This window comes from Halichoerus grypus, chromosome 11 (genome assembly GCF_964656455.1).
Source record: "Halichoerus grypus chromosome 11, mHalGry1.hap1.1, whole genome shotgun sequence".
NCBI lineage: Eukaryota > Metazoa > Chordata > Mammalia > Carnivora > Phocidae > Halichoerus > Halichoerus grypus.
This window is the reverse complement of record NC_135722.1, coordinates 14186493-14202193: the sequence shown is the minus strand read 5'-3', so window position 1 is coordinate 14202193 and position 15701 is coordinate 14186493. Positions and strand designations below refer to the sequence as shown.

Below are 15701 nucleotides of genomic sequence, written 5' to 3'. Positions count from 1 at the left end.
TTTCACTTTACCCTTTAAAAAAAACAAAAACTATTTTATCAACTTGCATTTCAAAAACACATTTGTTCCTTTTTTAAAAAAACATTTGTTCCTCTTAAGTGAAGCGTATTCTCTGCACTATTTTAATTCTGTAGGATTCATAATTTAAAAATATATATATATAAAAAGAAGACAAATGTGTGAAAAATAAAGCTAAATGGAACTGAGTCTAGAAATGGCCTATACTTTCCAAACTAAGTGATCTTAATAATCTTTGAGAGAAACAGCAAGACTGATTTCAATTTTCTTACAATTCACAATCCTATTTTAGCTTATAGTAACTATAAATGTAGCATTTACCTTATAAGACCACATTCGTAGTTTATGATCCTGGCACAGAGCAAAGATGAAGGCATCGTGCTCGACACAATGAACAGCAAGAGCGAAGGGACGATCAGAAAGTCCCTGATCACCTCTAAAAACATAAGACCCAATTTTAGGGTTTTAGTGTTATAAATATATCTGATTAGAATTTGTAATTAAAAAGATAAAACAAAGTTATAAATGTACACTCTTAATCAGTAGAAGGAGCTAAGAGTTTACATACTGGTATAAGACAACTGTATTTTCTACTTGATTTACAATCAACCACTATGATACATTTTAAAAGGCTCTATATAACACAGGAATAGAGTTTTTTGTTTTTTTTTTTTAAGATTTTATTTGACAGAGAGAGACACAGAGAGAGAGGGAACACAAGCAGGGGGGAGTGGGTGAGGGAGAAGCAGGCCTCCTGCCGAGCAGGGAGCCCGATGCGGGGCTCAATCCCAGGACCCTGGGATCATGACCTGAGCCGAAGGCAGACGCTTAACGACTGAACCACCCAGGCGCCCAGGAATAGACTTCTAATCATCAAAAACTTTCTACTTCTAATATTACATAAAATTGGATTTGATAAGTCGGGGCAGAACACTGAATGGAATATTGTGAGAATATATACGGAAAATCACTTTCTGCTATCAAGGTGTCCAAGGTGTGGCTCTCAGATAGAATGTGATGTTTTACAGACTCGTCTCCTTTTCAGTGTAATGCTTATCTGCCTTGGAGTAAGACTAATAGGTGCTGACCAGTGCAAAAATTAAATTCTTGGGCCCTCTGATTTTCCCACCAGACACCACTTACCTGATGGCTGTTGGCATCCAGCCTATAAGCAGTCGTTGCATTACTGAACTCTGTTTCAGTTCCACAACTGACACCATTCCTGTGAGATTGAAAACAGACCAATGATATCCAAGGCACCTCTTGGTTAGACTCAGAGAAACCCAACAAGAAGGATGCACCCATGAATAAGGTGCTTAGAACAGGTGACAGGCTTCTACATTTCTATATGAAGAAATTTTAGGATGCAGCCCATCCACATACATCCCACTTAAAATACTTTGAATCATTATTGGATCAATAAAAATAGCACTAACATATTCCTAGGGAAAACTTTTGCCATTTACAAACAGTAACCCTATTGCTGCTCAGAACAATCATTCTTTCCAAAAGAAACATTGGTTTCCTTTCATGTGCCAGGCACAGTTCTAGGTACTGAAGATTTAGCAGTAAATAAAACATAAAACAATACCTGTGGTCTTGGAACTTATATTCCCACAGGGAGGAGGGCAGAAGCTAAATCAAGCAGAATGGTAATAGGTGAAAGCAGGAAGGGTACAGTGAATGCTGTGGCGGGAGGTGCGTGTGTACGTGTAATTTTGAAAAGGGTGGTCAGAGAAGGCCTCACACTGAGGGATCACTGAGTAAAGACCCAGAGGAGTTGAGGGAATAAGCCAAGTTAGTAGCTGGAGAAAGACGGTCTCAGGCAAAGTCCCTGACGTTGGAGCGTGATCGGTATGTTCAAGGAACTGCAAGAAGGCATGAAACTGGTGCACAGAAGGCGAGGGGAAAAAAAAAAAGAAGCTGAGGTTAGAGAGTCAGCAGGGGGGGTCACTGTAAGATAATGTAAGGACTTTGGGTTTATTCAGCATGAGATGAAGAACAAACCCTCACTAGAGGGCTTTAAGCAATGGAGTGACATGATTCTACTAAGGTTTTAAATGTATCAGTCTGTCCCAGAAGTCTCTGTAGAGAGGTAAGGAGAGGTCTGAGGGTATTTAGGAAGCTAATGCAATAATCCAGGCAAGAGATAGTGGTGACTTGGAGGAGGTTATCAGCAGAACTTCCTCGTGTCAGTTAATTTATTTTAACTATAGAACCTCAACCTGAAGGCAGATAAGTAGTCAACTCCTCTCTACTACAGGACTTAGGATAAGCTATCTTACAGCTATTTGATTTACAATCTTCCCACGCTCCAAAAAGGTTTACAATTCCTCATCCACTGTATAAAATCTTACTTTCTCAGAAAAAAAACAGTACAAGCATCACAGACTCCTTAGGCAAGCAACACTGAATGATCATTTCAGGGGGAGTAGAAGCAATTCCTGCCATGGATGATGGGTATGGACTTCTAAGGTTTTAATGCCAACATTCCTTGTTTAAAATTAAATCCAAGTTCAGTTCCCCTTCTTACCAGGTATGTCATAAGGAGGTAGTTTAAGAACAAAGATTCCCCCAGAAGCAGATGGTAGAGCAAACAGAGCCTCCCCATCATTGCTAAGCCAGGCTGCCGAGGTGGTAGAATTAGGGGAGAGTCCAGGTACAGCTGGAATTAACTGAGAGTTGCAAGGATCCCTGAAATCAACTTTTCCAATGTCAGTAAATATGGACTGCATCTGACTTTCAATTACCAACTCCTGTGGAGTAATGAAAAAGAAAAACCTGTTAAATCAAAACAAGCTGAATTTTGCTCAGTTCCTTTCAATTGCTACAAAAGCTTTTTTTTCTTTTAAGATTTTATTTATTCATTTGAGAGAGAGAGAGCTCGTGAGCTCGAGCATGAGCAGGGTGAGGGGCAGAGGGAGAGGGAGAAGCAGACTCCCCGCTCAGCAAGGAGCCTGAGGCAGGGCTCAATCCCAGGACCCCGAGATCATGACCTGAGGCAAAGTCAGATGTTTAACCGACTGAGATACCCAGGTGCCCCTACAAAAATCTTTAAAGTAAGAAATGAATTAGCCTAAAAAGAAAGCTAATTTTAATAAAAATTATTTCTTCAACTTAAAATGTGCCTGATCATTTTAAATAGTAACTATCAAAGTATGCTTGGTGAGAGGTTACAAATCCAATTTTCCTTCAATTTCCAAAGGACACTGCTCCAGCATTAAATTTCTGACAGCCAGAGTAATCTGAGAAATAAAGGATATTACCCTTAACCAACTTACACTCCTATACATCCGGGAAGGGTGTGGTAAGAGTAATCTGTGCACTGTTTGATTTGTTAATATCAAGATTATCACATGATTCTGAGTCTCAGAGACATGAACCCCTCCAGGTAAGAGGCTGCAATTTTGGAATTTGAGGCGAACTGTATTATTCAACAGATTTACGTCCAGTGACTCTTCCACCAGCTCCAATGTATCTCCAGAGGTCTTCCTATTAAAAAAGAGACATTTGTTCACAAAGTTTATGCTTTTCTTTCTAATTGACTGTTGCTTTGAAATATATGGGAATAGTTTCCAAGTGAACTTACCCAAGTTGAATGTTTTGGGTAAACAAATTCAGATCAATTTTACAATCCAAACCATCACAGTATATTCGTTTACAAAACACAGCACAATATAAAATTCAAATCTTATTATAGTCTCTGTTCAATGGAGGCATTTCCAAACTTGATGACCCATTTATTTAGAACAATGATACTCAACGCAATTAAGCCCCCTATAAAGACAATTCACACCACACCCCCCATTACTTGCAGTGGAATGTGGCCTCCACTATTAGTATCATAGCATCATACTACAGTGACCTTAATAAATGTGACTCTTTCCCCTTCTGTGACTTATTCCTGCTAGGTAGGATGCAGGGCAGACTTCTTCAGGTGCATCTCTGCCATATGGTAGCCTTGGATCATAGAAAACACCATGCTGGGAAAGCCCTAACTTTTCATCACCTTGTTTACCATACTGCCTGCATCTGCCCCCAAAGAGCACATCTCCTTCCAGCAATTCAAGGGCAATCTCTAACTTTCTCACGTATACCCCTCCTGCGTCCCTCTCTCCTTCCTCCAAAGCCTTCTCTCTACATTCACGTATGCTCTTCCCTGGTCTCTCCCCTTCCATCACCCTGTTCCTGCCCCGACCCGGCTACCCCAATCTCTCCTTTCCCCTCCATGGCCACACCTTGTCTATTTCCTCACCTCCCTCATACTCTTCAGCCTGCCCTCTTCTCACCAAGGTCGTCACACCAATCCCAATGGATTCCTCAGTCCTGTTCTTAGTGACTGCTTTGCAGCATTCTACACACTTGACCATGTTGTCCTGAAAAGTCTCTTTCTTGACTTCCATGATACCACCCTCTCCTGGTTTCATTCCCCCATCTCTAGGTGCTCCCTCTCCTCTTTGACCTGATGCCTACTTTTTATTTCTCAAACCCTGTTCCTGGGTCATCTTATCTGCTCACTGTACACATTCTCTCAAAGCACATCTCATCCACTCCCAAAACTGTATGCCCCTGTATGCAGGCTCAGTCGTTAAGCCTGCCTTCAGCTCAGGTCATGATCCCAGGGTCCTGGGATCGAGCCCCGCATCGTGCTCCCTGCTCAGCGGAGAGCCTGCTTCTCCCTCTCCCACTCCCCCTGCTTGTGTTCCCTCTCTTGCTGTGTCTCTCCCTGTCAAATAAATAAATAAAACCTTAAAAAAAAAAAAACAAAAAACCTGTATGCACCACGTGAATTCTGATGATTTCCTAGGGCTCCTTTCTGCTAACTCATGGTATGTCATCAGCACAAGTTTCTGGATCCTCAACCTGATCTCTGAACAACTGCTTCACCTTCCTGCCTTGTGGTTAAAGCTGGGTCCTGGATCTTGCCTGAGGACACCCCTGGAGCCCTCTCTAGTGGTGGTAAGCTTTCTCTACCACACTCCCTTTAGGGGGTGCCTCAAGGTAGGGCACAGATGTCTTGCTTGCTCCCCACTACCACTCTGGGTCATTGTTCCTCCCTCCCTGCCCAAACCACTCAGCTCTCAAGTGTGTGCAACCAGATACCACCTGCGATCCTTGCCCACTGCAGTTCCCTACAGTCCTGTTTCATTCCTTGAAGCCTAGCTCCTGCTCAGTCACTCTCCCACACTTCCTCTGCCATATCTATACTTTTTCAAATATCTCACTTTCTTCAATTCCCCTCCTCTAGTGATTGCCCTTGACTGCATATAAATACACTGGTATATTTCTTCCACACCTTTGCATTGTCCTCCTGCTACCATTTGACTCCTCTGCTTCTCTCACAGTAATGCTCCTTAAGAGAGCTGTTTTGTTCTCACAATTCCTGTCCTCCTCTTCTCTCCAGAGCTCAGTTTCTGACAAGGTCACCAATGATCTCCACCATTCAAAGGTCTATTTTCACTTCTCTGACTTATATGCAGTATTTAACAGTTTTTCATTCTTCTTCTCCTTGAAATATTTCCGTTAGCTTCTGGGATACCACTCTCTTTTCTTTCAACTCTTTACTTCCCTAGTTATTCCTTCCCAGTCTCCGTATCTTCCTAAATATTGGAGTGCCCCAGTGTTTAGTCCTCAGACCTCTTTTTCTCATCTATACAAGTTTTCAGCAGGGGGCCATTCTACCCCACTCCCTAAGGACATTTAACAGTTATCTGGAGATATTTTTGCTTGTCACAACTGGGAGGGGGCTGCTATTGGTCTGAAGTGTGTAGAGACCAGGGATGCTGCTCAATACCCTGCAATGTACAGGGCAGTCCCCTACAACAAAGACTTTTCTGGCCCCAAATGCCAATAGTGCAGGTGATCTCTAGGTGATCTCATTCAGTGTAACAGCTTTAAATGCCATCTAATGCCAGCAATTCCCAAATCTGTAACTTCAGCCCAAACTTTCCACTGAACTGGTTGTTTCAACACTTCCACTTGGATATCTAACAGGGATTTCAAATGAAACCTGTCCAAAACAGAATGCTTAGACTAGCAAACCTAAAAAACACCTGCTTTACCTGCACTCTTTCCCAACTCAATTAACAGCATCTTTCTAACTTCCAGTTGCTCAAGCCAAAAATCTGGAGGTCACCCTTGACTTTTTCTGTATACTCTATATCTGATTTTTTTTTTTTAAAGATTTATTTATTTGAGAGAGAGAGTGAGAGAGAGTACACGAGCCAGGTGAGGGGCAGAGGGAGAAGCAGGTTCTCTGCTGATCGGGAGCTTGACTCAGGGCTTGATCCCAGGACCCCGGGATCTTGACCTGAGCTGAAGGCAGACACTTAACCGACTGAGCCACCCAGGCACCCCATAACAAACTCATCTTTAAAGCAGAGCCACAATCAGAATATTTCTCACTGCCTCTACCAATGCCACCCTGGTCTAAGCTGCCATTATCTCTTGTCTAGACTGTGGCACCAACCTCCTAATTGGTCTCCCTGCTTCTACCCTTTCCCTGCTATACTCTGTTCTCAACATCTAAAATGTTGAGATGTTCTAAAATCACAATTGAGATCATGTCATTCCTCCACTTAAAACCCTTCAATGACTTCTCGCCATCTAATTCAGAGTAAAAGTCAAAGCCTTAAAATTACCAACAAAACCCTGATTTGACCCTCAGCTACTTTATTAATCTATCCTTTGATCATTCAGCTGCAGACTCCTGGCTCCTTGCCATTCTCTGAACATAACAAACAAGCTCCTGTCTCAAGGTTCTTTGCATTTTGGTTCCTTTTTCTTGGAAGGTTCTACCTGAAAATCTTATTCCCCAGATATCTACTTCCTCTGTTCAAATGTCAACTTATCACTGGGTCTTTCCCAAAAAAAAGATCAACTCCTGCAGGCATCCCCCTTCCCTCTAACCTTCCCTCCCTGTTCTCTATTCCACTTATCACTGGACAAACTGTACTTACTTATTTTGGGGGATTACTGTTGTTTATTGCCTATCTGCCTCCACGAGGGCAGGGACTTTGTTTTGTTCCCTGCTGTATTCTCAGTCCCTAAACACGGACTAGAACATATTAGGCACTAAAAAGTATTTCTTAAATGAGATTTGTATGTCAACACAGGTCTCTTTTCAGAGCCTTGGACCTATAAATTTCAATGCCTACATGGCATTTCTGAAGGGCTGCTACATGGGTACTTCAAATTTAATATATCTGAAAGAATTATTCACATCTCTCCAAAATCCATCTTCTGCATATAAAAGGCAACCCTGCCACCCAGTATCTTGTTAGTCATACCAGAAACCAGGAAACTGTCTTTGCTCCCTCCATGTCCCTTCCCATCTTTTACCCCACATTCAGTCTATCACCAAGTTCTAGCAAAGCTACCTTTTCCCCCCCCCATTGAGGCATTTTATTCGCACATATTACATCCCTAGAAAAAGAACCCCAGGATTTTCCCTCCTGTGTGTTTTGTCCTGCTTCTTCATGGTCCATGACGCCAGCTGAGTTGTCAGTACAATGAAACCAAACTGGCGGGACAGGAGCAGGTTATTCTGCCATTTTTCTAGATCCTTGAGCTGTACATCAAATCTGGGGCTGATCACTCCACATTTGTTTAACCTGCCCGTGAGGTTCACAACAATTTCCCCTGCTCTGTGATCATCAATGATTTCAAATTCGCCAATGTAACCATGCTTCATCATCACTGTGAGAAACTGGACGATGACTTTGGAGCATAGCCTAACAACCCGGTGTTTGCCTCTCTTTTCAGCATTGTTAATGTTCTTGAGAGCATCTGCCAGGACATTCATGTGCACCATTATGGCGGCACAGAAAGATGGCGGAAAAATGTAAAGCTACCTTCTGAATGCATCTCAAATCCATCTATTTCTCCTTTCCAAGCTACTCCCACAATTGAGCCACCAGCATCTCTTACTTGGTCCATCATAAGAGCAAGAATTTTTTTTTTTTAATTATACCTATCTAATCCAAATTCATTTTCCATGAAGTAAACTGATTTTTTCTTTATGCAATTTTGATTATGTTAGTAAAGAGTTAGTAACTCTTTAAGACCCTTCAATGATTACTCAGTGTACTTGGGAAAAAAATCCAAAGTTGTCAGGAAGGATCTGAGTCCTGTTTACCACCCCCTCTACCCCTCAGTCTCAGCATCTCTCACATCACTTTCCATTTCACCCACTGCACTTAAGCCACACAGACTTCCAGTCAGTTCCTCAAATCTGCCCAGGTCTTTCTACTTCATGGATTTTGCATATGGTGATCCTACGTGCTGACTGCTCTCTCCCCAACCACCCACCTGGGCAACTTTTCATCCTACAGATCTCAGGTTAAATGTGATATCCGTGAAAGCCTTCCCTGCCCCACCAATAGCATTTGGTCCTCTCTTTAGCCTCTCACAGCCCCTATATTTTTCTTCTGAGGCAAGTACGAAAAATTTATGTTTATACACCTATGTTGTGGTCCCTTACTTTAGTGTCTTTTTCCTTCATAAAATTGCCCCATGAAAGGTGTCTCCACATCTATTCTCAAACAGCTACAACATCTTCCATGATGGAAATGATGGTTGCTTTTGTTCACCACGTCATCTCTAGTAAACTTAGCACAGTGCCTGACATGAAGAAGCTCAAATGTATTTGTAGAATGAAGGAAGCTGTAAAACACTATAAAAACACAATGAGTTCAAGTTTAAAACTGGTCTTTGGGGCTTCATCCCATAAGCTTTATTTCCTCTGCTTTTGGTGCTGCCTGGAAGGGCACCGCTACTAGAACTCTGTGTCCCCTTAATTTTCTCCTGATTCAGAAATCAAGAGAAAACAGTCTTTCTCTTTTCCTGACTGTCCATTACCGCCTCGGAGAATGACACTTTGGCAACAGCCGCAAAAACTCAAAGACCCAACAATCCGACCTTCCAGGGGGGTTCGGCGAACACAGCTCTTACCAATGAATGAACCTGTTTCTGGTGACGGAGAACAACTTGCCACTTTCCATATAGTAGAAGCCTCCCGCGCTCTCACTGTATTTCACCGCTCCAGCCAAGGCATTTGCAGTCCCTGCAAAAGGAAAGTGGTCAGCCCGCACACCTGGTTATCTCGGGATGACAGAGACTGAGGGCGCTGAGAAAGCAGAGGGTGACGACTGACAATCTATACAAAGAGAAAGGGAAGAAAGGAGGACGACGTAGGACACTACGGAAGCTCTGATCCCGGGGATATAGGCATGTGGACTTAGAGGAGTATGAACCCGGGGTCAGAGATTTAAGGACCCATGGGAGGAGCCCGAGGGGAAGGATCGGATCGCGTCCTCTTTGGCTGCTTTCGTACCAATGCCGCAAACTGTGAATTCCCGAAAGTGTCTCGGCCTCTCGCGCTCAGCACCGCTGAGCTCCACGAAGCTCCGTTCCAGGGCTCCCGCCGCCGCCATCTTCCCGCCGCCGCCGCAAAGCCCGACGGGACGCGAGCTAGGCCGGGCGGCTATCGTCACTTCCGGGGCGGGCGGAGTTGCAGACAGGTGAGGAAGCCTGCGGAGAAGGGAGGGTACAACAGCCCGTTGCGAGGCTTCCAGTCAGTTGGCTGGAGAACGAGAGTGGACAGGGAGGAAGCCAGAGGAGAAAGCGGCAGGGGTAGCCGACTCTGCTTGCGGGAACCTTCGCCTTGCCGGCTGGGACACCCCCGCCCGGGGGGGGGGCGGTACCCTTTTCCCGGCGTCCTCGGGGCAGGGGGCGGGGCCGGGTTTGTTTCCATTTTGAAAACCCGGGCGCGGGCGGCGGGCGGCGGGCGGCGGGGCTGAGCTTCCCGGGAGGGGCGAGGTCCGGGGAGTCCGGGCAGCTTAGCGCCCTCTGCCGGGTTCCGAGTTCGCGGTCAGCCTTCCCTGCGTTGGGGTGGCAGCCTGTAAATCGCCTGGTCTCCTTTTCGGCCTTCAGCGACACGTGGGATGGGGAGAGGGCGAGTACTGGGGAGAGGAGATTTTTTTGTGTTGGAATCTTTTCAAGAGACTATTTGTGTATTCTTGTGTTCTGAAACGTAATGCCTTCAATGAAACGTTAATGCAGCTTGCTGCGGTTATGTAAATGCTGCTCACTTGCATTCGGGAAAGGAATTTGCCTTTCGTTCCATTCCTGATCTGGATGTTTGGAAGATACTGTGGCTTTACCCGTATCTAGGACACAGAGGATGCTCAGTATTGGGGAAAAATGCTGATTTTCAGGGGAAAAGGGTTTTTCCTTGATAGTCACCGTTTGTTAAGCAAATGTTACTCTTACCGTCAGCAGTGAATGCAACCCTTCTCTATCATTCTCTGTTTCATTGATCCTATTCCGACCAGTCCCCCCCACCCCCCATCTTTCCAGCTTGCTCCTAGGACTCCAATTCTAGCAATGCAATCCCTCCATCCCACCTAGGATCCATTGTTCTACCACCTTTTCACTGTCCCCCATTTCCTTGAGATTTCCTTCTTGCTCTGCTTAAATTCCATTTAAATTACTCCTTTGCCTAGCTCTCTTCATTATCCTCTGGTAAAAACTAGAACCTTGATTGAAGCCAAGTCTGCAGCTGAACAGGGCTGGAGAAAAATATACAATCATCAGACATGCCTTCCTCTACCTCCATCATGATTCTAAACCTCCAGTGGGTCCATACTGCTACCCAGCAAACACATTGTGTTTCCCTTGTCCACTTACTGTCCTAGATGAGTATTTCACAACTTCTGTAACCTGCAACATCTTCCCCCTCCTCCTCACTCTCAGCTTGCTTTTTCACTTAGAAAATTGATAAAATCAAAAGAGAATTTTCCCCACTACCACCTCTCCCTGCCTGCCTTCCTCTCCTGTTACTATAAATTGAACTGTCCTTGAACTTGTGGAAGAACAACCTTTTTACATTTACCCCTGCTCAAGGACACCATTCCAGCAGTTCTCTCTCCCACATCTTCAGTTCTGCCCCCCCCCCCCAATTTACGGAATTGTTTCCCCAAGCACACAAACATGCTGTTATTTCTCCTTCCTGCCACACACAAAAAACTCCTCATTTGATCTCCACTCTCTGGCTACTATCTGCTACTTCAGAGCTCCTCTTCATTGCCACAGCAGAATTCAAGAGCTTTCTGTTTAATTTCTTTTCTTTCAGTCTCTCTTAAATCCGCTTTTATCGGGCTTTGGCGCCTGTTGCTGTACTGAAACGGCTTTTTTTCAAGATCTCCAGTGACATCCATTTTTATCTAACACTGAACTCTCATTCCTTTTTTTTTTTTTTTTAAGTAATCTCTACACTCAACATGCGGCTCCAACTCATGAGCCTGAGATCAAGAGTTGCATGCTTTATAGACTGAGCCAGCCAGGTGCCCCTGAACTCTGATTCCTAAACTTACTTAACCACCTGCAGCATTTGACCAATTAATTGCTTTCTTGCCCACTTTCTTCACAATGGCTTTCAGGACACCACACTCTTGATTTCCTCTCATTTCACAAACTTACTTTTCAGACTCCTTTGCTAGTTGCTTCTCTTTTCCCCATACCTCTTAACGTTGGAATGCCTCAGAGCGCAATTCTTGGTCGTGGCTACGCACGTTCCCCTGAGGATTTCATGTAGTCTCCTGGCTTTAAATACTAGATCACTGTATTCCGATAATTCCCAGATGTATATCTTCAGGCTAAACCTTTCTCCCTTGAACTCCTACCTTAGGTATCCAACTGCCTGTTCCTTTCTTTCTTTTTTTTTTTTTTAGAGTTTTTATTTTTTAAGTAAGCTCTAGGTCCAAGATGGGGCTTGAGTTCACAACCCCAAGATCAAGAGTCACACGCTCTACCAACTGAGCCAGACAGGTGCCCCTTGAGCACTCCATCTTTACATTCATCTGCCTACTAACGTCGCTGGGATTCCCCCACAGACACATTAACTCAACATATCCAAGACATAACTCGTTTTACCTCACTCTCCACTATCATGTGATTCTCTTATCTATGTGCCTTTCACTACCCAGTGACCTGATTTAGAAATCGAGGAATCATACTGGGCACAGAGCCCCTAAAACCCTTGGAATTCCCTAAGTGATGAGAGGAAAAAGGTGTCTTTTTAAAATGTTAATGAAGTGACTTTTGGAAAGTCCCTAGGTAGCTTAATGGTGGGGGCTGGTTGCCAGGAGAAGCAACCACATGATTTGAAGTTTGGAGCTTTCAGTTCCACCTCCATCCCCCAATCTCTGGGGAGGCTTGAGGGGTTGGAGATTGAGTTCAGTGACCAATGGCCAACAATTTAATCAACTATGCCTATGTAATGAAGCCTCCATAAAAACCCAGAAGGATGAACCGGAATGAATCCTGTACCGTGCCCCAAACTCCATGGGGACAAAAGCTCTTACATTCAGGACCTTCACTATGTATCTCTTAATTTGGCTGTTCATTCACATCCTTTAACATCCTTTGTAATATACCAGTAATCTAGTAAGTAAACTGGTTTCCTGAGTTCTGTGAGCCGCTCTAGCAGAGAATCGAACCCAAGGAAGGGGTTGCGGGAACCTCCAATTTATAGCCAGTGGTCAGAAGCACATGTGACAACCTGGACTTGTAATTGGCATCTGAAATGGGAGCAGTGTTGTGGGACTGAACCCTTAGCTTATGGGATCTGACGTTATTTCCAGGTAGGTAATGACAGAATTGAGTTAAGTTTGCGGGACACCTGGTCAGTGTCCACAGGAGTTGAATTAATTGCTTGGTGGTATGGAAAAATCCCACACACTGGACCTCCGAAAGGCCTACCGTTAGATACCATCACAGTAGGGATTAGGTTTCAATATATGAATTTTGGGGGGTGGGGAGGACACAAACATTCAGTCTCCAGCACTTCTTAAAATATCAGGGGCTCAAAACAAAAACAAAAACAAAAAACCAACCTTTCAGGGGCTCCCTGTTGCCCTGACTTCCAAGGTCTTTTCCCAATTCAACATGATCTACCTTTAAATTCTTGAATCTCCTTGAGGGAGAAACACTTATGCTGTCCCAATTGTAGACTGCCTTCTTCATACAGTCCTAGTGGAATCTGGTCATATCTGGGCACACCTGTCAAACCTGTGTGATGGGTATGCCTGAAACCTACTTGCTAAGGGACTGAAAAGGGACTTGGGGAAAGAATTTTGCCTTAGGGCAGAAGGAACCCGTAGTAACTTGATTTGGGATTTAGTTGTAGTGGATCATTCTGAGTACATTGTGATTTGCCTACCTCCCTGGCCTCTACCGGACTTGCGTCTGATGCCTGTGGAAAGCAGAGTTAGGGGCTAGGAGGACAAAAAGACTAAGTACATTACAGCATCTATAAAACATTGAGGGCCCTCGAGTACTGCCTTGAGACTGCTCTTGTGGGGGGGTGCAAAAAGGGAGAGGCCAGAGGCCATCCTGTACAGATGACCCCAGAGCAGGTTTTTCAGTTTAAAGGCTCCAGCATATGGGGGGGGGGGTGCCTTCCAGAAGTCTGGTGACCAAAGGGGTGGGGTGAGTACTTGGCAAGGACTGGTGTCCTATATAGCAGGGCTGGTCCCCTGAGGAGACTGGAGCCTGGCCAGCAAAGCAATTCTTAAAGAGTAATTTGGTGGATTTACCTACATTACTTGGAAACGGATTATTTCATAAACAGATTATTTCATGAACATAGACACTCCCTGGGCACTCCCAGAAATGCTTTAGGGACTGTTTAGCAGGGACCGACAATCTGCCGGCATGAGTAGGTGGGGGAGAAGTCAGTGGAATGTATTCATGTTTTTAATGTAGCTGTGCTTTTACCCACAGGCTGGGGAAATGTGGGTTTTACTGTATTCAGACTATTTCACTTGTTTCTGTCATGCTCGCAGAGTTCTGTGTGCCTCACTGTATGAGTTTTCCATTGCTGCTATACTAAATTACTATAAATTTAGTGGCTTAAACAGTTAACATAGGTTAGAAGTCCAACATGGGTTTTATTGGGCGAAGATCAAGGGATCAGCAGTGCTGTGTTCTTTCTGGAGACTGTAAAGGAGAGTCCCTTCCCTTATCTTTTCCATCTTCATGAGGCCAACACGTTCCTTGACTTGTGGCCCCTTCTTTCATCTTCAAAGCCAGCAATGTCGTCACATTTCTCTCTGACCTCAGGGAAAAGTTCTCTGCTGTGATTAGGTTGGGCCCACCTGGATAACCTAGAATAAACTCCCCCATCTCTAGATTCTTAAACTTAATCACATCTACAAAATTGCTTTTGCCATGTGAGGTAACTTAGTCACAGGTTCCAAGGATTAGTACGTGGACATCTTTCTTGGGTGGGGGGGAAGGGACATTTTTCTACCCACCATGTTTATAATTTACTAAATATATCATATTCTAATTTCATTTTTATAACATTCTTGAATGGTAGTATTATTCCTGTAAGGTAGATAACTTTTCTGAAGCACCGGTTAAAAATATAGTTCCTAGAGCACCTGGGTGGCTCAGTCGTTAAGCGTCTGCCTTCAGCTCGGGTCGTGATCCCAGGGTCCTGGGATCGAGCCCCACATCGGGCTCCCTGCTTCGCGGGAAGCCTGCTTCTCCCTCTCCCACTCCCCCTGCTTGTGTTCCCTCTCTCGCTGTGTCTCTCTCTGTCAAATAAACAAAATCTTAAAACAAAAACCAAAAAACTACTACTATGGAAACTACTAATCAATTTTATTTTTTTAAAGATTTTATTTATTTATTTGAGAGAGAGAGAAGGGGCAGAGGGAGAGAATCTCAAGTAGACTCCGTACTGAGTGCAGAGCCCAACACGGGGCTCAATCTCATGACCCTGAGATCATGACTTGAGCCTAAATCAAGGGTCGGATGCTCAATGGACAGAGCCACCCAGGTGCCCCCTTTTTTTTGTTTTTTGGTTTTCATGCCCCAACGACCCTGAGATCAGGACCTGAGCTGAAATCAAGAGTCGGATGCCTAACAGATTGAGCCACCCAGGTGCCCCTCAATTTTATGTTTCTATAGATTTGCCTATTCTAGATATCTCATATAAATGGAATCATACATATGTGGTCATTGGTTTTAACTTAGCATAATGTTTTCAAGGCTCATCTATGTTATAGTATGAACCAGTACTTCGTTCCTTTTTATGGCCAAACAGTATTCCATTGTGTGAATATACTGCATTTTATTTATCCATTCATCAGTTGCTGGACATTTGAGTTGTTTTACTTTCTGGCTATTATGAATAATGCAGCTATGAACATATAAAGTATTCTTGCAAAAATGTTTAATACAGATTGTGGTAGGCAGAATAATGGTCCCCGCACCCCCCAATGTCTACATCCTGTTCCCTGGCACCTGTAATATGTTACCTTACATGGCAAAAGGTACTTTGTACGTGTGAGTAAGGTTAAGGACCTAGAGATGGAGAACTGAGCCTGGATCACGCAGGGGGGCCCTATCTAATCACATAGTCCTTAAAAGAAGAGCGCATTTCCCCTCTGAGGTCAGAAAGAGATGTGAGGAAGATGAGACATGTGTGATATTGCTGGCATTGGGGATAGAGCAAGGAGGCCAGGAGCAAGGGATATGGGCAACCTCTAGAAGCTGGCAAAGGCACAGGGATAGATTTTCCCCTACAGCCTCCAGAAGGGAATGGAACCCTGCCAACACCTCAATTTTAGTCCATTGATTTTTGCTCTTAGCCGAAGGGAGCTGCCTTGTCT

The 15701-nt window shown here is 44.2% G+C and overlaps 1 protein-coding gene and 1 long non-coding RNA gene across 3 annotated transcripts in view; one reads left to right on the top strand and one right to left on the bottom strand.

The window, feature by feature from the left end:
• Positions 1-9487, bottom strand: part of NUP160 (nucleoporin 160) — a 49118-nt gene extending 39631 nt beyond the window's left edge. Inside the window, exons 1-7 of one of the 2 annotated variants that reach the window (XM_036105124.2) lie at positions 9353-9369; positions 8971-9082; positions 8501-8692; positions 3300-3510; positions 2552-2774; positions 1162-1240; positions 340-454 (exon numbers count right to left, since the gene is read on the bottom strand). In XM_036105124.2, the coding sequence (XP_035961017.1) occupies positions 340-454; positions 1162-1240; positions 2552-2774; positions 3300-3311 (429 nt within the window). In that variant the 5' untranslated portion in view covers positions 3312-3510; positions 8501-8692; positions 8971-9082; positions 9353-9369. Of the gene's footprint in view, positions 1-339; positions 455-1161; positions 1241-2551; positions 2775-3299; positions 3511-8500; positions 8693-8970; positions 9083-9352 lie in introns of both variants that reach the window. The other variant, XM_036105123.2, reaches the window with a different exon arrangement.
• A 20-nt stretch (positions 9488-9507) lies between these two features.
• Positions 9508-15701, top strand: part of LOC118523772 (uncharacterized) — a 76159-nt gene continuing 69965 nt past the window's right edge. Inside the window, exon 1 of the long non-coding RNA XR_013442337.1 lies at positions 9508-9539. This is a non-coding gene — a long non-coding RNA (uncharacterized LOC118523772). The remainder of the gene's footprint in view (positions 9540-15701) is intronic.